Source organism: Onychostruthus taczanowskii, unplaced genomic scaffold, assembly GCF_017590055.1.
Source record: "Onychostruthus taczanowskii isolate IOZ18803 unplaced genomic scaffold, ASM1759005v1 scaffold96, whole genome shotgun sequence".
Taxonomy (NCBI): Eukaryota; Metazoa; Chordata; class Aves; order Passeriformes; family Passeridae; genus Onychostruthus; species Onychostruthus taczanowskii.
Genome location: NW_024507657.1, coordinates 2,059,338 through 2,084,540, shown reverse-complemented (window position 1 = coordinate 2,084,540; position 25,203 = coordinate 2,059,338). Strand labels below are relative to the sequence as shown.

The following is a 25,203-nucleotide window of genomic DNA, read 5'->3' as shown; positions in this document are numbered from 1 at the left end:
GAGAATACTGAAGGAGAACAAATTAATTATCACAAAGGGGAAATAATTTAAAACTTCCTTCAGACAGCTGAGTTGCACTATTGGAAACTATCACTTTCACACATGCCTTATCTGACAGAAATGTTCAACAGCCTCCAGTCTCAGAGAATCAGAGAATGGATTTTAGTTTCATTCAACCTGATTTTGAATGAGCTATTATCCAAAAGAAAGCAACTCTCTAGGCAGAAGCCTAGTGTTGAAGGACTTACATAAAGAGGTACTTCAGAGCAGCTTAACTCCATTGTCACAGCATCTACAAACAGAATAAACCAGTGGAATTATTACACACCCATGATGAGGCCTTGATTAAACGTGCAATTCATGTCTGCAAATTTCGTCAACATCTTCCAGAACTGGGGCAGGGGGAAGATGGGGGAAAGGATATTAAGCTTATCAATTGCTCCAAATCCCCACAGACTGAGAAAACACTGGTGAAATAATGCCTATGTAAGGCTGGAGGAGAGGTGGCGGGTATTAGTTGATATGTCACATGCATTTCAGGTAACAGAAACAGTGAACAAAACAGGTCAGGCTGAGCCCAGCCGCTGGGACACTCCTAGTTGCCCCCTATTAAGTAAAGGGAATTTCAGCATTTATCTCTAGAAGTAAAAAATTGAACTGCATTGTAGCAACTTTTACTCCCCACCAATATCCTAAGTGTCTGGTGTTGATTTTTTTCAGCAACTTCATAGAAGTCATCCCCAAGGCAAGTTGCCTTAACTGCCATAAACAGCAAACAGCAAATTACTGAGACAAGTCACCACCAGATCTAATACAACGACAGTCATCACAGCAACTCTGATTTCCATAATTATATTTGAGATTCACTACACCCTCAAAATTCATAGCCTAAAAGTAGTATTCCTTTCAAATGGGAAAAGCATACCAGAAGCAACACCCTTACAAGCAACAAGGTGGGCTCAGCAACTTTGCACAAGTCTTCTTCAACTGGCTGAAACAGGCTACAAAAAAAGCAGCCTGTTAAGAGAGGGCTGTCTCAGCTCATATGTGGCCTTGTTTTTACAGCTGAACAGTTTCCAAGAACAACACAGTTGTGCAGCTCATTGCATGTTAATGTATATATACAGCATTGTGTGAGTCAGATAGGATTTGAGAAGTTCCCTGCCAACAAATGCAGAAATTAAATGCATGGCTTCAATTGAAGCCAAAGATTACTATCCATGCATATAGTCCTTTTAAACCCCAAATTTGTTAATTCTCATCTTGGGTTCCCATCAATTCAAGTATATTCACAAATCCACACATTCCTGCCATTCTAAAACAATGCTAAATCCTTTACAAAATCACTGGTCACAAAGATTCAGCCAAAAAACATCCAAACCTTTCATACTGTAAGAAAAAGATATCCAGGAGAACACTAATTCAGCCAGCCTATTCAGCAGCAAGATTCAGACAGAGGGGTCTCTTATTTTCTGTGGAGAAAGGAGGTATCCTCTAGCTGACTCCAAGGTATCTCACTTCAACAGACAAAGCTCTGCAGTTTCCAGCAACAGCATGCGGAGCTTAAGTGCACCAGCACAGGAAGCACAGCCCTGTTGGTACAGAAGAAAACAGTGTTACAAGAGAAGTTAAGAAACAGTAACATTAGTTCCACAAGGAGTAGTTTAAGAGCGTTTCATAGGTGTTAACTGACAGAATAGATGACGCACATCAGTATCTATCGCAGACCTCACAATTACTGCTGCTCTTCTGAAGTGGGCATCACTTCATGGCTGTCTGAAACAAGAGACACATCGGTCTGACACCACTGCTCTATTCCAATGTATAAAACTCCTCCACCTACAATGGTTCTCAATCTTTAAAGGAATACATCCAAACTAAAATCCACCATCTCCACTGCAAGAAAACATGAGCGCATTTCAATCATTATACCCTGCCAAGTGAGCAAGAACTACTCTTGGATGCTTTTGTCAAATTATTATTCTGACCTCCGAAGCCTTAAGAGATGTATCTCAACATCTACCTCCTCTGCAAGGATGAGATAAGCAGGTATCCAGTCTAGTCCACCTATTCTACAGGAAGTGTTAGCAAGAAAACATAACTCTTCCTTTGGAGTTTAAAAATTGCATCACCAGCACAACAAACTTGTCCTGTATTGGCAAATACAAACACAACTCATTGGAGAGATGGTGCCATCCTGGCCTCCCTCCACCCTTTGCTTGCATCACATTGTAGATCCCCTGGGAGCCTGAGCAATTGGAAATACTAAGTACCTAGCTCAACATGAATCCTGAGGGGATGAATAAGCTCCTCAGAACCAGTCAAGGTCTTTCATATAGCACTGACTAGAACCATGTTGAAAGAGTATCAGTACTTTCCCTGTGTACTTGCCTGACAAAGCAGCTTATAATGGATTCCTGGATGCAAAGGAGTACCTAATGGTACTTGTTGCTTTCTGCAGAAGAATCAATAAATATCAACACACAGCACCAAGTGGCTTCTTTTGCTTTTCTCACACTCTGAAGAATGCTGTTTGTTTAGAAAAAAATTTCACATGAATGGCTCACATCTTTCCTCTGTCTGGGGCTTACAGTAACACAGCCTGGCTGCTGGAAGTGGCTGGGAGAGGCAGGAAGAAGAGGATGCACGTAGGGAGGAAATATTCAGCTCTGGCTACAGCACAGCACTTGTGCAACCTCCATTTCAGATCGAGGGACTGAAAGAGACACCATCACATGCAGCATGCAGCTCACTACTCACCATTCACCTGCTCAGTACAGCAAAGAACTGCCCACGTCCACAAAAGGCAGGGTCCCCAGAGTACACGGGGTGCCATGCAGACAAATCCTCTCCAGTGCTAAGGCAGAGTCCTGTCCCACACAGCAAGGGCAGGGTCGAGCTCCCAACATCATGAATGCACAGGATTTCACAGAGCAACACCTGATCCCTTCCTCTGACATCTGTGCCTCTGACACAGAAACCAGCACGACGGGCATCTAGCAAACAGGTCTGGTTTCAGGCATTGCCCACACTGCCAATGAGAGCAGTAGCAGAGTGCATCTATACACACAAAAACCCCTTCTCAGCATCCAGTTTAGCAGTTAATTTAATAGAATCATATCTTGTAATGTGATGCAAACTGGAAAGACTTGCAGCAGAGCTTTCAGTCATAGTTGGAGTATATAATTCCGATATTCTTCACCCAGTATTTTATTTACTGGTTGTCAACTATGGGACCGTCACACATTCAAATTTTTTCAACATTATGAATTTTAGCATTTTACAGCATGGGTTCCCCAATTACCATGATATGTTAGAAGAACCACAATAAAAAAGTAAGCCAATGGAAAATAAAAACATCCATTATTTACTTAACTGCATTGTAAGACATAAGTTATCAAACATTTTTACTCTGTACACACCCAGAAATTAGATAAGGGGAAGCATTATTTAAGTATCAGCAGAAAGGCATTTCTACCAGATGACAAGGTGACCCTCCAGCCAACACTGTGACTACTACTGGCTGTGCTAGCACTTACTCTCTATACAGCATTTTCCTAATCACAGAAGGGCACTTCCTGATCCTACAGCAACCCAGCTCATAACCAGCGACTTGACTCTCTCCTCTTCCCTGTAAATAAAGCATATCACTGTGGAAGAAAGAGACAGAGAAGGTGAAGACAGGACCCTGGCTTTGATGCTGCTCTGCAATCCAGCAGTCACTTGTACAAACTTCACTGAACTTCATGCTCTGTGGCTGCCCCAGCAAGTCTAAATGGCCCATTAAGCTGCATCAGATCAGTTTGTGCAAAAATACTGTGCCTTACAGACAGATGCAGTACTATAAAAAATGAATTTCATACTCCCATATATCAATTCAAAGGTAACAAAACATAAGGTCTTCGCTTGTACTGTGTTTGCTACATTCTCCTTTCAGATCCAATCCCACACCTCTGTATCACAGACCTGCTGGTACACAACAGCAAAGCAACTGACTGAATGCCAAAAATATCATACTATGTAAATAAACCCTGAATGATGCTGCAGAGGTGCCCTGGAATTCAATTCTTCCTTTTTAACTACGCTTCTTTTTGGTGATGGTCACACTGAAAAGGTTGTGCCTATAAAACACTGAGAACTAGTCTTATTACCACTATATCAAGACAGGCATATTAAATCACTATTTGTGGTCAACCAAAATAACAATAAAACAAGGACACATCCCACCCAGAGGCCACTGGAAGGCAGGCAGGAATCCCCAGAGCATCATTCGTAATGCTTTACAATCCAACATATTTGTCTTATATGTTGTCTTATTATGTCTTGTACAAGTCTAGCAGCACTTGCAGATCAAGAGGTCTTTTACTGAGCTCTCTTCTGCTTGTTGACTATGGTAACTTACCATTACCACCATTATATTATTTTTGACCATGCGAATAGTCTGTTTATACCTCTCAGACCTTAATACTCTTCAAAACCTGTGAGATTTCAGTATGGTGCTCAAGACAAGCCAGTGCCCATTAACAACACTCATCCCACAGCTAGCACCACAAAAGTGCAGCAACAGAGCTAAACTGTGTTCCTGAATTTATAGATTCCATTTGAGTTTCACTGCGTTAGAGCGCCAAAGGCTCACTCACAGCTTCCTCAGCACCAGGAACTACTGCACAGCCATCAGGCCAAATGTGGTACAGAACATTCTTTTAAGTACATATCTTTTTTCTGGACCTGACTAAAAGATCTTGGACAAAAAAAATGAAAGAAAAAACTAGCAAGCTGAAAATGCATGCATAATGAATACTACATTCCCAAAGTCAGAGATTTAGCTTTACAGCCAAGGTTTCTGATGTGGTCTTTCATTTTTCCACTAGGGTCTCCTGAACATCTAGAGCATTGGGGGATAGAGAGGGGACAAAGCAGAGCCCTCAGCTCATAGCTTCACAACCAAATTCATTTACTGCCTTCTAACACTATTCAAACTGAGAGGCAAAATAAACCTTTGCCTATCACATTTATCATGAAGCAGTTTGCACTACTGCTGACTCCTTCACCAGACATTAGCTGCTCTTGAAGGCAACTGAACAGAAGTGCAGCTAACCACCTTTTAAAATATCACTCTTCAAAACAATTTGAGACAAACAGAAGCTTAAACTTTATTTTAAAAAAAAATCATCCCTTTCAGGATTATTGAAATACCAAAATATATACAAATTAATTTGTTAAAAGCACAGCAATTTTGTGATCCTTAGAAGGGAATTCAAGAGTCTCCAAGAAAGGACCATGCTTCTTCACCTTTAAAGAACAGTCTTGAGTTTTAAAATACAGAAAAAAAATTCTCTTCTGACAGAAGCCTGCTGTTGAGGTTGGCAAAATACATTATTTATGTATTCCTGTATTCACTTTCTTAATGCAGCATTTTCATTTCAACTAAAAAGAAAATGGGGCCGTAGAGTTTAGAAACCTTAAAAATGTGAAATGTGAATCATGCATTACCGAAAGACAAAAATAAAATCAAATGTATTACTAAGGTTACTGAAACAAATAAAATATGTTTGATAATGTGGTGGGACACCTGTCTTACCTCACTCCTTTTAACACCTGTTTTGACAGAGACAGTAGCTTTCTAAAAATGAAACTTTTAATGGCTTTACCATATACTACTCCCTAGTTTGGGCACTGTGAACCCATAGCACCAGAGCAACAGCAAAACCTTTAAAGAGTTCATGCAGCACAGCTGTACAGCTGATTGACAAGGGAGCAAAGAAACGGACCAGAAACTTTTGGTTCTACAAATGCATACAAATGGGGGCTCCAGTGCTCTCTTGTGACACTCAGGCCTGGCCATCCACCAAACTGCTATAATTAACAAAGTAAGAGGATATTCTCTGTATTTAAAGATACTTCTGTAACTGGTATTCCACCTTCATGGACAGCTAGAACTGTGCAACAAGCGCTACACTAAGAACCAGAAAAAAATCTTATACCAAAATTCATTAAACATAATTCTAATAATCAAATCAGCAGCTTCCATTGAGAAGGGCAACTATTAATGTAGTTTGGTGGTATGTGCTTGTCTTAAAGACGCTAAGCCTGAAAGATACAACTCAACTACTTGGTATGAAAATCTGTAAGTTTTTGAAAATACTTTAAATCATTGGAATAAATGTCTAGTTTGCAAGTTAACTGAGAAGGCCAGATGAGTTGCCTATTATCAAGATACACCTACACAATCACTTTCTTTTTTACAGTTAGCATTCAAACCCATTGTGGAAAAACAAAAGATTTTAAGTAGTTCAATATTTCCACCAGATGTTGTCCTGTCAATTTTTGATACCGAGTTCACAGAACACAGTTCCATCTTTACTTATGTGGAAAAATCCCTCTTAGTAAAATGCCCCCTGATATCCTATTTCCACAATATGCAGTAAAGAGCAAATTACTTCTGTAAAATAAAACATCTGGTAGGTTTTCAGTCACATCTGTGTGCCTTAAAAGATTTATGAGAAGAACTTCATCCATTTTTGTATAGGATCAGATACAGAGGCAGGAATTAAGTCCATAAAAATGAAGAAGGATTTGTAGAGCCTGGCACATCTCTAAACTGTGCACAGCAATGCCCCAGCAAAACACTACCAAGAACTGCTTTGAAAGGTGTTTCTCAGAATTTTACCATTAGAAAAGCTTTCATTTCCATTTTTGGATACTAAAAATGTTAGCAGTAATGTAGTTAAAAACTTCTTTTGCTCTGTATGAGAAAGGCAAGCACCTTTATGATCAAGAACGAATACCTTGTCCCCACTCAGGCAAAAACTGGGGGGGAAGGAAAAAAAAAAAAAAAAAAAAAAAGTAGCTTGTATGGCAAAGTAGTGAACTTAAAAACAGGAAAACAAACAACAACACATATTTAAAGACAACAACAACAAAACCACAACAATCTCAACTACTCAAATCCCTCTTCGCCTTTCGGGGCTCTGAAGGCGAATGACAGCGCCCGCAAAGGCTTTGCGCGGACACCAGCGGAGCCCGCCCGGGCGCACCGCGGTCCCGGCCGGCGGAACATCGCCGCAGCTCCTCGGAGCTGGACGCTGCGCGCCGGCCAAGGCTCGGGACAGCCCCCCGCTCCCGCGGGGCAGCAGGTGCTGCGCTCGCCCTCCGCGGGCAGAGGCCGCCTTACCTACGCGTAGTGTCCCGGGACAGGCTGCGCCGCCGGGCAGGGAAGCAGGGAGGCAGGCAGGGAGGGAGGCAGCGCCCGCGGGAGCTGCGGGACGAGCCCGGGCCCGCGGATGCGCCGCCCCCGCCCCGGCAGCCCGCGGGACGAGGTAACAAAGGAGCTTTGTGACAGCCCCCGGCGCTGGGAGGCTCCCGGGCAGCAGACCCCGAGGCAGCCGCAGGAGCTCGACGGGACTGGCAGCCCCCAGGCACGCGTGGGGGAGCGCCCTCGGGAGGGAGAGCTGGCCTCTCCCGGCGGAGCGCAGGATGCCGGGCCGGGCGGGGCAGCCCCCGCGCTCCGCTCCGTGTCTGGAGCGCCCCGCTCCGCTCCCGCGCCGCGCTCCCGCAGTCACCAGCGCTCGGCTGGGAGCGGAGCGGAGCGGAGCGGAGCTGGTTGATCAGCCTGCTGCCCGGCCCTTCCAAGCGTGTTTCGTGTTGCGTGGTGCATGGACCCCCACAAACCACGCCACAGCTTAGCTTCTCGGCTGCCACGTACACGATATGTAACTTCACCTGCTCTTAAAACCATCTAATGTTGACTCCCTAAGGGTTTTCTGCTAACCTCTTTCACTGGTTAAGGACAGTGAACCACTGAAGATGCGCGCTTATGAGTACCAGAGACTGAGAAGTTTCCTCTTGCTGCACTGTAACTTAATTCATAACCTGTCTGCTGTAGATGGACAGCATACTTCATTTTTAACAGCAGTGTTAGACTAATATTAAGCAAATTGATAGCTGTAACAGAGGTCGAAAAGATACCTCCCTGTGAGAGATGAGATAGGATTTTGCTTCAGCCCAAAAGAGCTACGGGGTAAACAAAGGAAACGTGTTAATTCTGGTTTCTACTTGTTACCTATGGTTTAGGTACGGTTTATTTGATCTGCTCATTGCACCTGTTAAGTGCCGTCGGGAACCAGTAAAGAAGCAATGTTGAATACATAACCAAAAAAGGAGAAAGGTGAAAGGGGGGGAGGAAAGAAGGGTAGGCGGTGGGGAGAGACTCTTTAATCTCTAAGTACCCAACCAATGGGAAAGGGGTCAGGGACTCTCCCCCTCGTTGGCCTCGAAAGGGTATAAAAAGGTTGCTATTGAAGCAAAGTGCTTTGTGTTTTCACCTGCGGGAGGAGGGGAGTGTGCCTAACTCAACTGACTCGTTCATATGAATATTTTTGCTTTGAAGACGTGTTCCCCTCTCAGTTCTGTGGAAAAGTGAGTTACTTCTCAAAACCCTAAAGGAGAGAAAGAAGCCAGTAAAACCTCATTACCATCTTGCTTCTTTCAGCAAGAAGTTCATGGCTTTACATAGGTGTACATTCTTTTCTAAAATTTGAAACTTTTCATTGTTTTTGCTTTGTGTGGCTGATCACATTAAAAAAATCATCTATGCAAGGAAGCAGGGACAAAAGTCCACAAGTCCAAAATTATAGAGAGAACCTGCTGGCTATGGGGTGATCAGGACTTTGGAAAGTTAAACTTGCCAGAAGGAAAAGAGGTACAGGTTGATGGGGAGCAGCCAGGTTAGGGATGGCTTGCAACCATCTTATTGCACCTTTCCTCTACATCCAGCCCCAGCACACTTTGCAGTTTCCATACTTACTGGAAACATACGTAGGGGTAGCTGTACTTCAGTTGCTACATTCACTCACCACTGAATATAGCAAGCTATCCACCTGAATTTTGTCTTAGAAAAGAATAAAAACATAGGCACATCTGCAGCACATGTAGGTCTAGGATGATAATGCCAAATACTGATAACTGAAAAAGATACAAGAATTATTATGGTTAATTTACATAGTTTCCAATGTAACGATGTAATATTATTATAAGGTACTGTCAGGCCTCAGTTCCAGAGGAAACCACCTCCTGCATTTCTATCATGCAAATAAGGACTTAGGTAAGACTATTGTATGCATTGGGACTATGTATCTAGCAAAACTTATGACAAGTTTCTATAAATCACATTCAAGTAACAAAGGAAAAAAAAATGTACACTGCAGACACATCCAAGCATCAATCAAATTATTGTTGCCTAGGGCTTCTATGTCACTGGGCAATGTTACTCAGTTTTCCACAATGTGCCAAATGGTTTCTGCTATTGGCTATTGAAAACAGCTGATGGGAAAGAATCTTATTTGACAACGACTACCTTAATTAATAATAATCTGAATGTTTAGATGAATGCTTAGCTTTCAACACACACACACAAAGTAATGTTACAAAATAGAAAGTATCATCAGCAAGGAGGCAGTGAGGTGTTTTCTTGAGTTTAGTAGTATTACTACTACTTAGTGCTTGCTTAATGCTACTCTTACTACTACTACTCTTCTAACTCCACCCTGCTCCCCAAATGCCACAGCTTGGAGAAACTTCCCCAAGTGAACTTACAAAATTACAATCCACATCCACTGGCTTTCCATCATTAATTAGATGGTTGAGCTTGACATAAAGGGAAATTAAATTTGTCAAGGAGGACCTTCCCCTCATGAGACCCTGCTGATAAGTGACTGCATTGTCATTTCATTGTTTTTCAATAACTGCTGGATTACCTTATCCATAATTTTACCAAGCGCTGCAGTGAGACAGATAGTAATTACCAACATTCCTTCTCACCCTTCTTGAAAACTGAGACAGTATTTGCCACTCAAAGTAGATTGAGACCTTTCCAGACTCCCAGGCTAGTTGAGTAGTAAAGGAGACAGATCCTGCAATAACATCAGTCACTTCTTTCAGTGGTCTGGGATCAATCTCATTGGGGCCCATAAATTTATGCACACCCAGCTGAAGAAGCCTCAGACAAGTTCAGAGTGAGCTGGGGAGTTCATTGTCCCTCTAGTCACGGCCTTCTTGGAGAGACCTCTGTTCATCCTCAGCCTATGTCCAGTGTTGAAGACAGAAGTGAAGAAGGCATTAAATGCCTCTGCTCTGTCTACGTCCCTATTTGTGAGGTAACTGACCCACTATGCAGCACCTGTTTATTTTATTTTCTCCCAGGAGGAGTTGTGTGTCCTGGGATTGCTGTAAGGGAGGAGAGTTCACGTCTGCAGGAAAGGATGGCTCTGTGCTCATGGGAAACTCAAATCAGCTTCTAGGGTGTCCGTAGAAAAAGAGCCCTGGAAGTTTCCAGCTCTATTGGCAAAGGGCAGGATGGGCAGGAGCACTCCCAGCTGTGGATCTGGGGGGATCAGGAGCAAAGCCACAGCTCCAGCTCCTCTCTCAGCTCTGGGCCCAAGCTCAGCACTGCCCCAACAATGACAACCATCATTCCATCATGCCCAGCACAGGGTCCCTCTCCTGCACCAGCCTGACTCTTATCCCCTTCTCTTAACTACCCATGGATTCTTTTCCCAGTTTCCATTACGACTGGGACGCCAGCTCCAGCAGCATGAATGACCCTGTGGTGGACTCAGGGAAAGCCAGTGACATCTTAGTGTCAAGCTGGCCCATGGAGCCCACCCAGTGGACTGCCTTACCTCTCCACCAGCTTTCCAGGCAGCGACCGGTGAGCCAGGGGCTGAGAAGGGCTGGAGGGGTCAGTCTGACCCGCATCAAGTAATGCACTAGTTGTCTCTGATTTTTATTTTTATACGTTTGCTTCAGTATCTTATATTTTAAACACTCTACATAGCTTAATCATAATGCTAGACAATAAGTATTTTAATATTTTCTAAATACCAAAAGTTTTCATGTCAGTTACTCAGCCTTGAACAACTCAAAAAATACAACTTAGTAAATTTTAGCAGCATAGTCTTCAAGCCTACGTGTTGAAGTACCCTCAAGAAATGGGAATGTATACATGATCTAGCAATAAAAGTTTCACTTATTGGCAGAATTAGTCCAGGGAAGATATCACTGTCTTTGTTAGGGAATGTTCAGTTGAAGCCTTGATAAAAGCAGCAAAATGACCAACCAGCTCATCTATCCATTTCTCCCATGTAATTCAGATGCCTGAACATAGGACGGGGAAGTTTAATTCACTATTCTTTTTGAATCCCAGTCTAATTCTGGTTGCATTTGTTTAGAAAAGCCTCTTTTCTGGTTACATACTATGCTCCTGAGCCACAAGAGTATTTGGGGGTAAGGAGGTATTCCTTCTTCGCAACAAAGAGCTGCAAAAACACTCCATATGAAAAGTACATTAAAAGGGTAATAACAGACATGCTTTTTCTCTGTAACTATTTGCTCTGCAGCAAGGTAATTTATTAACTACATTTCAAAGACAACTCAACCTGGTTATTTCCAAATGACCTGCAAGTCAAGGATGATGCCATGTGCAATAAATGCTCCCTTTCCCATATAAGCACATTAATATCCTTTCCCAAAACAGGACACTAAGCACTACATCCCCTCCAATACAATGCACCATTAACTATTTTAAGTATTCCAGTTTATTACATTCCATCTTAATACTTAAAAATACTAGATTCTGGAGCATAAGATAATGCATTGCTGGAAAAATAACTACATTTTCATATAAATAAATTACTTTTTAACTTGTAGAACAGAAGTATGTATGCTTGGCACTGCTGTAAAGCATTTCAAACATTCACCAGCACAAGAGATCACTACAAACTCTTACCTGGAACTTTTTTCTTATTTTATTCAAGAAAAAAAAAAAGAAAAAAAGAAAAAGAAAAAAAAAAAAAAACCTTCATATTAATACTGTAATTAAATAAAATAAAAAAATTAACAACAGGCTCTACACTGGTAATAACAGTATCTTTTCCTAGCTCCTCTACAACTTAGTTATGTCAATATTGAAGAACTTGCATAATGTAAAAAAATCTTATTAAACGGGAAAAAAAATCTTATTAAACGGGAAAAAAAATAAACTATTATTTTTCAGAACAAAAACTAACATTCACAAAGAACAGATATGTCTGGCAAGTTTGTCACCTGAACAAATACTAGCTTTCAATGCAGAGGTAGGAAATCCAGTGGAGCTCAAAATACAACTCGTCAGTCATGCAAGCCTTCCAAATTTCATTTTACTAATCTTCTTAGACATCAAGATCTTAAATGGAACTTGCATTTTCATATTTTCATTTCATTTCGATTTGTGTAGAGAATATCTCACATTTGTTTCTACATCCACCTTTCCACAAATGCACTTGGAAGAAAACATGAATAGCAAGCGTTGTAATGCATCAAATTGCCGTAAGATACAGATATATAAAACAAATTGGGTTGGAAGGGACCTTTAAAGATCATCTAGTCGAATACCTTGCAATAAGCAGAGTACTCCTTCAACTATATCACGTTGTTCAGAGCCTCATCCAACCTGACATTGAGTGCTTACAGGCATGAAGCAATTACCAAGTCTGGGCAACCTGTTCCAACATTGCACCAGCCCCACTGTAAAGAACTTCCATATGTCTAGTCTGCGTCTACCTTTTACATTTTAACCATTATCCCTTGTCCTATCACAACAGGACCTACTAAAAATTCTATCCCCATCTTTCTTGTCAGCTCCCTGCAAGTGCTGAAAAAAGCCACAATAATGTCCCCCTGGAGCCATCTCTTCCCCAGGCTGAGTAACCCCAATCCTCTCAGCCTGTCCTCATAGGTGAGGTGCTAGAGTTCCCTGACCATCTTCATGGCCCCCCTCTGGACCACCCCAACAATTCCATGTCCTTCCTGTGCTGGGGCCCCAGAGCTGCTGCAGCCCTGCAGGTGGGGTCTCAGCAGAGCAGAGCAGAGGGGCAGAATCCCCTCCCTGGCCCTGCTGCCCACACTGCTCTGGATGCAGCCCAGGACATGTGTGGCTCTCTGGGCTGGGAGTGCCCATGGCTGGGTCATGTCCAGCCTCTCAGCCACAAGCACCCCCAAGTCCTTCTGGGCAGGGCTGCTGTGATCTGTCCATCCCCAGCCTGTGCTGGTAGCAGGGCTGCTCTGACCCAGGTGCAGCACCTTGCACTTGGTCTTGTGCCACCTCATGAGGTTCACACAGGCCCCTTCCCAAGTCTGTCCATATCCCTTTGAATGGCATCCCACCTTTCAGGTTTGTCAGCTGCACCACTTCACTTGGTGTCATCTACAAACCTGCTGAGGATCCCCCTGTCCATGTGATTGATGAAGATATTGAATGGTACTGGTTCCAATATAGATTCCTGAGGGACACTGCTGACGTATCTCTGATCTCCAACTGGACATTGCGCCCTTGACCATTACCCTCTGGATGCAAACAACCAACCAAATTCTCATCCACTTAAGAGTCCAACCATCAAATCCATCTCTACTTTAGATACAACTATGTGTGAACATAATGTGTAATGAGAAAAGAGGCTTTTCTAAACAAATGCAACCAGAATTAGACTGGGATACAAAAAGAATAGTGAATTAAAACTATTTTGATCTTACATTTTCCTATGCTTCTAATAGCCACACATCGAACTTTAAGGCAGTGAAATGGATACATACTATATAAATGAATACTTTCAGTAAGAACTAAAGAGCATTTTATGTCAAGGTTAGTGGTTTTCAAGCCATTGAAAAAAAAAAAACTACGCTGCCAAGAGAAATGCGCTCCTTTGCTCCAAGCAATAATGGCTCAGAGAATAAGGAGGCTCCAAGATAAGCCTCCCCACCATCCCCACTCCCAAAAATTAATTCTGTGTGAAATCTAAGTGATATTGCCTGATTAAGTCACACAATTAAAAGAAGTACACTGATTTCCTAAAAGATAGAAGTTTTAGGTCTATTAACACAAACAAAATAAAATATAAAATTAGTTAAGTAAGCAGCAGGAAACTAGAAGTTTGAAGTTTGCTCCTCATCATTACCTATGTATTCAAAACCAGTAACAGTATAAAATACTGTAACAGTAGTAGTCAGGAACATACATTGTTCACATTGCAATTTAAGGGCAGACCCAACAGCACTCCAGGCTTTTCAGTCACAATTGTGAAGAATTTTAGGTAGAACTTGCAAATTGTTCTAGCTATCTCTACCAGTGATATCTGCCTTTCAATATCTTACATAAGCAAATTAATTTTGCAAGAAATTCCTATTACATACTAAATTCCAGGCCTGGGGAGAACTCAAGCCATAGCACAGGTTAAGAATGAAGTTCTACCTAGTGTCCTACTACATGTACTCAACAGCCTTTGGCACATCCCTTTCCAATGTATTCATATTGATACAGTCCTGCTTGAAGTTAAACCGTTACCCTAGCATTCAAACAAGACAACTCAAATTCCATTTACTGCACATTGAAACGTACAGAATACACAAAAATTGAGTTTTGGTATTTAACTTGTATTTTCTCACTGGTATTTTATTCATAACATTAATTTAATTCAAATTAATTCCCCTTTAGAAGTATTACCTATTTTCTAGAAAATTGTAACTCACAAATACATATGCATCATTAAAAAAAGTAAACTAAACTTTTTCAATATACCTAAGCACGCACTTCTTGATTCACACATACGCTGTGAGAATTCATTAAAATCTTAAACGGAGATAAAGCAGGGAGAGAAAAACAATGTAGTCAAGTGTTATCAAATGCATATGCTGTTTTCTTTGTATTTTCAAGGATGTGAGACGGGATACTAACTTTAAATAAAGACAGTGACACATTAAAATCACACAAACATCAATTATTTTTGGTAAATAAAAATGGAAATTGTCGACTGCTGACAGTAGTGGACACATAACTGTAATGGGTTGGTGCTGGCCACACACCAGGCTGCCACCAAAGCCCCTGACTCACTCTTCTGCAGCTGGACTGGGGAGAGAAAATGTAACAAAGGATTCATGGGTTGAGATAAAGAGCAGGAGAGATCACTCATCAAATACCATGATGAGCAAAACAGGCTCAACTAAGATATATTAATTACATTTATTACTCAACAAAATTAGATCAGGACAGTAAGAAGTAAAACAAACCCTTAAAAACACCTTCCCCTCACCCCTCCCTCCTTCCCAGCTCTGCCTCCTCCCCCAGTGGCCAAGGGAAACAGGGAATGGGGGTTATGGTCAGTTCTTGACCCGTGGCTTCTCCCACTGCTCAGGGAGAGCAGTCCTTCCCCTGCTGCACTGTGGGCTCCCCTCCCATGGGAGACAGATCTCCATGAACTTCTCCAGTGTGAGCCCATCCCACAGGCAAGTCCTCCCCAGACTGCTGCAGCCTGGGAGCAGGGCCCCTCTCTCCATGGGTCTCCCACGGGGTCACAGTCTCCTGCAGGCATCCACCCGCTCCAGCATGGGCTCCTCCATGGGCTGCAGGAAGATCTCTGCATTCCCCATGGATCTCCATGGGCTGCAGGGGAATCTCGGCATTTGGAACTTCTCCTGCCCCTCTGTCTTCACTGACCTCAGTGTCCACAGGGTTGTTCTGCTCACAGGTTCTCACTCTGCCCTTCTTGGCCACAATCACAACTGCACAATAACTTTGTTATCACCATTTCTAGTTGGCCCAGACTTGGCCAGCAGCATGCCCATCTTTGGAGCAACTAGGGATTGGTTCTGCCAAACATGAGGGAAGCTTGTGGCAGCTTCTCACAGAAGCACCCCTGCAGCTACCAAAAATGAGGCCATGTAAATCCCCATGTAAATGTAGGAAGTTATGTAACTCTGAAATAAAACTTTAAAACTCAATTGTTTGAAAAATATTGCATGGACAATCTTGAAAATGTCTCTTTCTCTATCTTCAGTAATCAAGCCTATTCAGAAACGCAGTTTAAAAGACAGAACTTCAACATAGAGAGGCTTACTTTGGAAGTCACTATTATAAGAAGTTACCAGGAGCATGTCTTTCAAGTTCACAACTGTGACAATTTGTTGAGATGGGTGTCACTAATTCCTATTTGTTTCAATAATCTCCGTGACACCATTACTTTTGTTCTCTTCTAGACATGTATCTCTTTTCTTAGTAAAAGTAGCAAACAATGTATCCATCATTCCCAAAACTTCTAGTAGTTCTTCTTGATAGTCAATTTCTTTTCCAATAGCTTGCTGGAGTTTCAAGAACTGTTTATCAACTACTGCTGACTGCCCAACAACAGGCTGATAAATGTCTGTAAAGAAAAATATCAGTTAAGAATGCACGGATGTATAAAAAGGCACAAATTATATTAGGTAGTTAGAGATACGTTTAAGAATTCTAGCAGAAGTCCAACATTCCAAAAAAATAAGACAATCTTAATGTTGTCTGTTCTGGAAGCAGATGTTGTACTCACTTGCAACAACAGTATGCCCAACTAACAGAAACAGAAGTTTTTATGACCTCAAATACTATTTTTTACCTCACTAAATAAGAGGAAGCTATTTGTATTATGTAAACACAGAAACATGAAGTACCAAAGGTACTCAGAGACCACAAGGAGCTTCCTGCACCCTGTACAAATCATATCCAGACTGTGGACAAAGTTATCTGGAAATGTCTCTTTTTTGGATCATTCTCTTGACATTTGGATCATTTTCTAAGCCCACACATATAAACCAGAGCCATTAATGTTTGGTTTCTTAAAAATGTAGCACTTTCAATCTTATTTGCAAGCTAGCTATATGGCTTTTTTTTTTTTTTTTGTATTTTTTTCAGTATTTTTTGTATTGTCTTACCAGTGATCATATCGGCAACAGTCACCAGCATAGGAGTAAATCTAGGCTCAATCACACGCCTGCAAAATTAGAAGACGTTCCTGTTTTACTGGTTTTGTCAACTGTACTCCACCACCAACAAATAGCTTTCTCACACGGGCATACAGACAAATTTTTCTTGATGAAGAGACATCACAGAACAGCAGTCAAAGGTACAAGTCAAAAAACCCCATATATGTGGTAAGAGGGTATACCCTCTTCCTTTCAGGAAGGCAGTGGGGGCTGGAGGAGTGTCAAAAAGCCTCAAGGACATAAAAACACAAATTTCATCAAGGAGACAGAAAATAACAGACTAAGGGCAGAGCGTCTGGCAAAGAAGTAGAGTATCTCATCAGCAAAACTATTCTGTGCTAACAGGTAAACTGTTTCAAACCTATCCCAAAACCTAGGTATGAGAATGGAAAAGACATATGAGATTTCAGGAGTATCAGGGCTGTACCGGTGATCTGTTGAAACCCTGTGGCAAGTCATTAGGAAACAGAAATGTCTAAACAGTCAGAGGGAGCCCATGTTAAAATAATACCTTGCCACAAAGGTAAGCAGGAGATTAACTTGCTTCTCGTCTCGGCCTGCAAGTGCACTTCTCAGTGTTCCTCTGCGATGTAGCTCCTGCATGACTGCAACCGTGACTTCAGGGGTATGAAGCATGATGGGTGGCTGGACACATAAGAAGAATTTAGTACCAAAGCAACATCTTTTCACACAACACAGGGCTGGTGTCAGCAAAAGCAAAACGGAACCCAACTTAGACTCCTTTCTAGTTATACACTAAAATAAAATCAGTACAACATACAGGGAAAATTAACATCAGGTGACAGCACAACACTCTGACAAGAAGAAAAACCAAAGCCTCACCTCCAGTACTGCATCAAGAGCCTTGGAAGACTCAAAGCTCCTCAGCAGCTTATCATATTTTCTCAAAACACGTTTTACAGGTTTACTGACACAGAAATCTTCCTAGAATTCAAAAGAAGAGTTCAGAGTAAGACAACTACACACATAATGGATTAGACACATTACCATGAATAATTTTATATATTCCCTCCCTTCCCTTTCTGCAATTTAGCCCATTCCAAGAAACCAATTTTTCAGAAATGTTTCAGCACATATTTTCTTAGCACATCGTACCTGTTTTGGCATGTAAGTTCTTCCTTTCACATAGGTTCTATATGCTGGTTGTCTCTTCTTTTGAGAGTTTTCATTCTTTTCTTCTGGTTTTCTGTGTTTAACATTCAGCACCCCATTGGTCATGCCTACAACTATGGTTTCATCTTCAGGCTAGCACAGAGAAATCACAGAGTTAGGACCCAGTGTTTTATTTGTGCTCTATCATGCATGTATGTGGTCTATCATACACATTTTTATAGTTTTATGCTTCATGACAAGGTTCAAATCACAGTATCATAGATGATTTAACGCAGAAGAAACCTCTTTGAGGTTCCATGATTGAATACTTTGTTCAAAGCAAGGACAACTTCCAGGCTATGCTCATAAGCAACATCAGACTGACTAGTGAATCAAGCTCAATTATGCATTAACACCCCTCTGTAACCAAAAGGTTTCCTTTTTTCCAACGGCTTACAACTACCTTTGGCCATTAGGTACCATACAGCAGGCTTGAACAGAACCTATGAGAAAGCAAAGCTACCATAGAACAGCAGGATTTTGAGAAACAACTGAAATTTGTTCAAAACACCAGTCATTGGTATATGTAATTTCACTTTTATAACTAAGTGGGTATAAATTTCACCCAGAAAAATTGTGGATGCCCCATCTCTTGAAGTGTTCAAGGCCAGACTGGATGGGGCTTTGAGCAACCTGGTCTAGCAGTGTCCTTGCCCAAGGCAGGGGGGCTGAAACTAGGTGACCTTTAATATCCCTTCCAACCCAAGCCATTCTATGATATAATAAAAGCCTACATAGATGAAAGAAAAGCCTAGATAGGCATAGATGGAGATCAGCTGATGAAAGACTCATTTAAGGGCATCAATGGAAAGTTATGAAGATTCAAGTGGAACAATAGGGAGCAATTCTTTACACAAGTACCAGAAATGTGGCACTCCTTATCAAGGAATCTAGCCAAGGTTTCAAGTTTAATCAAGCTCAAGGAGAGACTGAACAGGCTTATGCAATAGTAATTCATTGAATTACACTGAAACTACTCTGATGAGTTAATTTCTCATCTGAAAATGGAATTTGGGAGAATATCAACATACTTGCCCTGTGTTTAGTTTTCTATACGCATTTCCTTATGGCTTGCTATAGCTGGAAGCAGGATCTGGAATCACTTTTGATCTGACTCAGTAAAGCCATTATAATGTTCTTATATGACCATTTAAAATTCAAATGGTTTAGTCAACAGAAAACAAGATTATGCTTCAAAATATATATTACACACACTCTAGAGATGCTAAACTGCAGGTATTGCATATTTTGCAGATGCCATAGGGTCTTAAAAGGCTTCACTTCAAAAGAAGAAAAATTCCAAGTTTATTTTAGCTCAGCTCCCTAGGTAATACAGCAGGAAAGGAAGACACTCCCCACACATACCTTCCCCAATATTCCAGCAGAGCAGGACAACACTAAAGTAGCAAAGGTAGTAAAGATCCCTCACAGGCCCACTGACATGTCCTTCAGAGGTGCTACATAAGGGGGAACTACATGACAACAGCATTGCTTAAAAACTGGTGCTAGCCTCCAAACTTCTGGCCAGCAGGTAACTTATCCACTGGAAATCAAGTGATTCTGAGAGGTAAGAGTCTCTACTGTTCACTTCCAAGACATGCCTTGACAAACAAATTTGTTTATGCTCACAACCTTCCTCTTTCTTTCTCAGACCAACCTGACACCAACTTTTAAAGGAAGTTCACACCCTACTCTGAATTTCTCAACAAATTAACTACTTTTTTTTTTATTGCTTCCATGTGAAAGGACTCACAGCATTCCTGAAAGGCAAAAGGTGAGTACAATCATCTTAAAGTGAAAGGACTTCCCTTCTAAAGCGAATACTTTCCCTATGATGTACACTGTCATTAATAAACACAACACATTGTACTAATCTTACTAATCTAGTCAGGTAACATGGTATTTGAATCTATTATGTTTAAAACCTCTTAGAGTTTGTTGCTCAGAAGAAACATATTCAACCCTACTTTGCATGTACAGCATTATTCTGGAAAACCCAATAGCTGTGAAAGCAACAATTATTTACTTTAGTGACTTAAAAGGTATCAGGAATTCTAGTCTAGGAAGACTTCTAATGCACTTACCGACAACCCAAGACTGAGGATGGATGTTGCATAGTTGAAGCTGTGGACCACTTTGTAGGATGTAGTACTGTAAATCTTCACATGCCTACACAGAAGAGCAAAGATAAAAAATTTCTTATTAATGCTTTACTGTAGAGTCACTTTACAGGAACTTAATCACTCTCATCTTCTACAGATCACTTAAGAAAACTGAGAATTAATATAATGCATTCCTCAGACTACCACTGAGCTTCTTAGGTATTTCTCCTGCAACAGTAATGTTCTGTTAAAAGGTATCCACAAGTCAAGTCAGCAGGGCTCTTACCTCAAAAAAAGGTGAAAATGGGGCAAGAACAGAAGAATAAATTCAAGGCAGGTGTAGGGACTTGAATTCAGAAATGCATATTAGGAAAACATGAAGACAGCATCTCTTCAAATTTGTTCTTAAATTTTAAATACAAGATCTACTAGCAGTATCTGGAAGTCCACAGATATTCTTATATCTAGCTGCCCTTAAGGATTTGGTTGGAAGCATGAAATATTTAACAAATTGGAAAACAAAATATTATCTTACAAGGACAAAATCTGATGTTATGTAATTGTAAAGCCTGCAGTAGCCTAGGAAATACAGGCAGGAGGAGGAAAACAGATCCACTGTCATTTCAGATCACTTTGTATTTCTAATGTCTCAGACACAAGACACCAACTACCAGTACTCATCAACTGAAACCAAACAAAAAAGCAAAGAGGTGATGTTCACAAGCACTCTTGGGTACAAGAAGCAACAGCAGAGAGACACAAAATCCAGGCTTTTAAAAGTGAATACTAATATTCTTTTAGATATTTGAACTGTATTAAAGTTAAGAATAGCTAACTTCCAAAGACTGGAAAGGTACTTTAGAGATTTTAAAAAACCAAGTATTTATTTAAAAGTTCCCCATATGCATTTCCAAAATGGCACAACCCTTATTGATATTCATATTAGTAAGAGGAAAAGGTTAAGTTGTATCATAGAATCATAGTACAGTTTGAGTTGGAAGGAAACTTTTAAAGCCCATTTAGACCAAGGCCCCAGCAAAAGCAAGGACAGCTTTGCAGTAGGTACCCTGGCCCCAAAACGTGTTCTCAAATAAAGCCCAAAAACCACACACAGGTTAACAGTGACGTAAAATAATACTTTTCAAAGAAAAAAAAGTCCTAAAGAATGCAACAAAAAGAAGCCACAAAATATACCAACCTGTCAAGGGATCCTGACAATAATCTTTGTCCAGAGCTGTTCAGGCACAAACAAGTCACAGTTTTATGGTGATTTTTAAGTGAAACTAATAACTGGCCACCTTTTAGTACATCCCAAACTTTGACGTATCGACCTCCTGAGAAGAGGAAGCACACAGCACAAAACAGTCTTACATATGCACATATTTATGCTTCTCTGAAAGAAGTTTTCACGGAGTGATGCATATCTCCTCCACATGTACCTTTACCTCCTAACAGTTTTCTGTACCTACTCATCGTCCTCTTCTATTCTAACTCCTAGCACAAATCTGCTCTTTTTTCAGGCCATTCTGAATGGACCTGTATGACTTACCGATTTGCCAACCATACTCATTACCAAAAAAAAAAAAAATCTTCAAACTATGGGGTTATGGTACCTCTCATGGAATAGCAACAAGAGACTAAAAAAGCTTGTCAACATGATGAGAAATACACAGTCCCATCCTTTCAAAACCTAAATATGTTAATTCCTTCACTTTAGATGTGGGCCAATTAGAGTCTGCATTTTATTATTACAAATTATTTTGGGGGCAGGGGGGAAGTGGAAACAACAAGAACATTAAAACAAAGACAAAAAGGAAAGACCCCTACTTGCACCCGCCACATAAACGCAGATTCCTAAAGAAGATATTTGAGGAATCCAATTATTACATCACTTACCACTTCATTATCAACTAAAACAGCACACAAAAAACAAGTATTCCTCAAATGAGGACCACAGAAAAGATATTTATCTGATTTTATAGAATTACCTGCAGATACCAGAAGTCCACCAGATGGAAAGAGAAGCACACTCTCCACAGGATGGCCGTGTTCTATTGTCATGACACTACTCTTTGTTCGTGCATCAAACAGTTTCACAGTGTGATCATAAGAACCTGCAAACACCAGCATAAATCAGGTTCGTAATTTCAACTAGTTCAGGAACTAAAACACCTGTGTCCTATCATCTAAAGAAGTTCCAGGCTAATAGCAATAGTTTTAAATCATACATGTAAAAACACCTTGTGATTTACCTTGGTTAGTTCACAGCCTTGGGGCAGCAAATTTTCTAACTCTAGCCCTAGCTACGTGTCAATCTGTAAAAGTAATTTGTTTTCATTTCATTTCACTTCCATTAACCAAGTGTATTTATAACAATAAATATCAAGCAACCTGATGAAACCTAGCTTCTTGTGCCTCATGAAAAAAAGGAATACTAGATTTTTTTCACAGTTTTACACAGACTGATAAAAAGCTACTGCTAGGAAAACCAAAAGCAACTGGTTCCAAGTAACTCCATATGACCCCACACTTTTGAGTCTGCCAGTTATGAGCTGTACAGACTAGTGCCCTGCTCCAGAAACTTGGTACAACATTTCAGTCACTCCCAGGCAAAGGATACATTCACAGTATTTTCTTTCACAAGTTCTGTTAACCCTAATAGAGTAAACCATAAAGATGCTAAAACTCAGTTCCTGCAGTTTCCCCTAGAACATCAGTGTCAAGCTTAAAAAGCAAGCAAAAAAAGGAAACAACAAAGTAGGCATTGCACAGGCAAACTGATCCTTCATGACTAAAATACAATAAATATGACCCTACTGTATCAAAAACTATCTTTCAGCATTTTTCTTCAATTCAATCCAAAACAAGTACAAATAAAAAATAAAACCAAACCTGTTATGAAGACATCTGCATTCACTTTACTTGCACAGCCACATCTCACATAGTCAGTATGTTCACTGTAAGAGATGATTTCTGTGGCACTCGGAATATCCCACAACTTTGATGAATAATCATCACCACCAGAAAATACTCGGTATTTATCAGACAGGAATCCCACTAGATGAACTGGCCTAAAAAACAAAGCCCACAACACCCAAAGTTAAAATATATTCATGTTTCAAGAAGAGTTAGTTTGTATGAAGAGTTTATTAAAGTACTCTAATCTAGAAGTGCGCTGTTTAATATCAGAACTTACAAAGCCTCACTTTATAACAGCAAATTTCAAGTACGGCTCCTTTGAACAATCTTCTTGCCCTTTAAAATCACTATGGAACTCTTTATTATCACTGCAATTTCCCAAGAGGTGCTGGCAGAACACGGAGGTATGCAAATGCAGGTGTGCACAGGCACGCAGTTAACCTAGCCATTAGAACACCCAATTTGCAAACAGGCCTCAAACAGTAACACTCCCAAAGTCAGTCTGGGTATTTCCCACTGAAAGGGGGATTCTTCTTGTTCTATGCAGATAAAACACAAACCAGTTTTTCACAGCACAGAAGTCTGTTGAAGCATTACCACTGCCTCCTCCTCACTGATACATCAGAACTCCTAACTTCTTCCTCATCCCACGCTAACACTACGCATTTTTCTGGTTTTGGAGCTTTTTACGGAATTCCTGCTTTTCCTGGCGTACTTCTTAATTGGTTTTTTTTTGGACACATTTTAGAACTCTTTTCTATCAGCATCAAATAAAACATGCTTATCAATGCAATATACTCACAAGACTTTATCAACACAACATATTAAGAGACACCTATGTGAAAGAGAAAATGCATTTACTTTTCTACACACCTGATTCATATTTAAGATTTTAAAACTCACTTCATTTTAAATTTAACTTAAATCTACTTTTCAGTAAGATCTACACGAGACAGTAGAAAGCAATGTAAATCAGTTCTACTCAGATTTTCAGCAGCATGTGAAGCAGACACACGACTATAGCTTAATGTAAATACTGAATATTACTGAGGCACTTGAACGGGTTGCCCAGAGAAGATGGAGATGCCCCTTCCCTGGCAGTGCTCAAGGCTAGGCTGGATGGGGCTCTGAGCAACCTGGGCTAGCAGCAGGTGTTCTGCCCTGTGGCACGGCGCTTGGAACTGGACAATCTTTAAGGTGAAACCACCTGGTCGTGGCGAGCCTGCGGTGTGCAAATACATCACAGAAGCTTTTGCACGCAAACAAAACAAACCAATTCTGCCTTACTTGGTGTGGCCCTCGAACTGCCTCAGGGGCACTTTGCCGCCGATGTCGAACAGGGAGACGCTGCCGTCCTCGCTGCCGGCGGCGAGCAGGCGCCCGTCGTCCCGGTAGGTGCCACAGTACGCCGCGGCCCGGAAGCGAGAGAATGTCTTGATGGGCTCCTGCGAGTAGCGGCCGTAGATGTGGACCTGCCAAAACAAGAGGCATTACATCTCCTGGTGTGACACCAGCTGAAGAACAACAGCATAAGAGCCTGAGAAAAGCCACTTACCCTGGAGGATGCGGTGACAGCGTAGTTATATGGCGGGACTGGGGAGAAGTCAATTTTATTTACTGCACCGAATTCCTTTATCTGAACAGGTGTCTAAAACAGTTGTGATAAAGATTGTTAAATACACATAAGCACACCATCAAGTATGAAAGCAGCAAAATAAAAGTTCTTTTTCCTACAAAGAATTCAAGACTCCATTAGAATCAAAACGTTTTTTAGGTACAACGATAGCGAGTTTCACTTCTGACAGGCTACTTCTGCTCTTTTAATTTTTTTCCAATTCACGATTAAAACTTATCCCTTAATTATGTGTTCTAAGCTTAAGAACTAACTCATACGTGTTTTAAAAAAATTAATTGCCTGAAAGTCGTAAAAGAAGGCGTTCTGGGGCAGTAACTGCGACTGTTGGGCCGCCTCCTCCTACCTTGTACCCCCGCCAGTACAGCGTGTCCTGCGTGATCCTCTCCCCGAGCTTGGGGCACGCCTGCACCACCACTGGCTTGTACGCGGCCATGGCGCGGGCCGGGCCGGGCCGGGCTCGGCGGGAGAGGCTCGGGAAGCGCCGGCGGCCGCAGGGCACGCGGGACACGCCGCGCCGGCCGCGAGGAGAGAGGGCGGCAGCACCGGCAGCGC

General features: G+C 41.3%; 2 protein-coding genes across 2 annotated transcripts in view; both read right to left on the bottom strand.

Annotated features, from left to right (window-relative positions):
• Nucleotides 1-7,392, bottom strand: part of ARHGEF28 (Rho guanine nucleotide exchange factor 28) — a 118,910-nt gene extending 111,518 nt beyond the window's left edge. The window contains exons 1-3 of the mRNA XM_041426933.1: nucleotides 7,175-7,392; nucleotides 1,382-1,592; nucleotides 249-292 (exon numbers count right to left, since the gene is read on the bottom strand). The gene's annotated coding sequence lies outside the window, so the exon portion shown is untranslated. The remainder of the gene's footprint in view (nucleotides 1-248; nucleotides 293-1,381; nucleotides 1,593-7,174) is intronic.
• A 6,613-nt stretch (nucleotides 7,393-14,005) lies between these two features.
• UTP15 (UTP15 small subunit processome component) lies at nucleotides 14,006-25,192 on the bottom strand. Its single transcript, XM_041426905.1, has 12 exons — nucleotides 24,995-25,192; nucleotides 24,571-24,663; nucleotides 24,303-24,487; nucleotides 22,989-23,167; nucleotides 22,085-22,210; nucleotides 21,295-21,430; nucleotides 20,079-20,163; nucleotides 17,938-18,087; nucleotides 17,665-17,766; nucleotides 17,333-17,466; nucleotides 16,771-16,829; nucleotides 14,006-16,226 (listed from the first exon to the last, which is right to left on the bottom strand). Exons 1-12 carry the CDS (start codon nucleotides 25,082-25,084, stop codon nucleotides 16,006-16,008), a joined length of 1,560 nt encoding a protein of 519 aa, XP_041282839.1. The 5' UTR covers nucleotides 25,085-25,192; the 3' UTR covers nucleotides 14,006-16,005.
• Nucleotides 25,193-25,203: the final 11 nt, after the last annotated feature.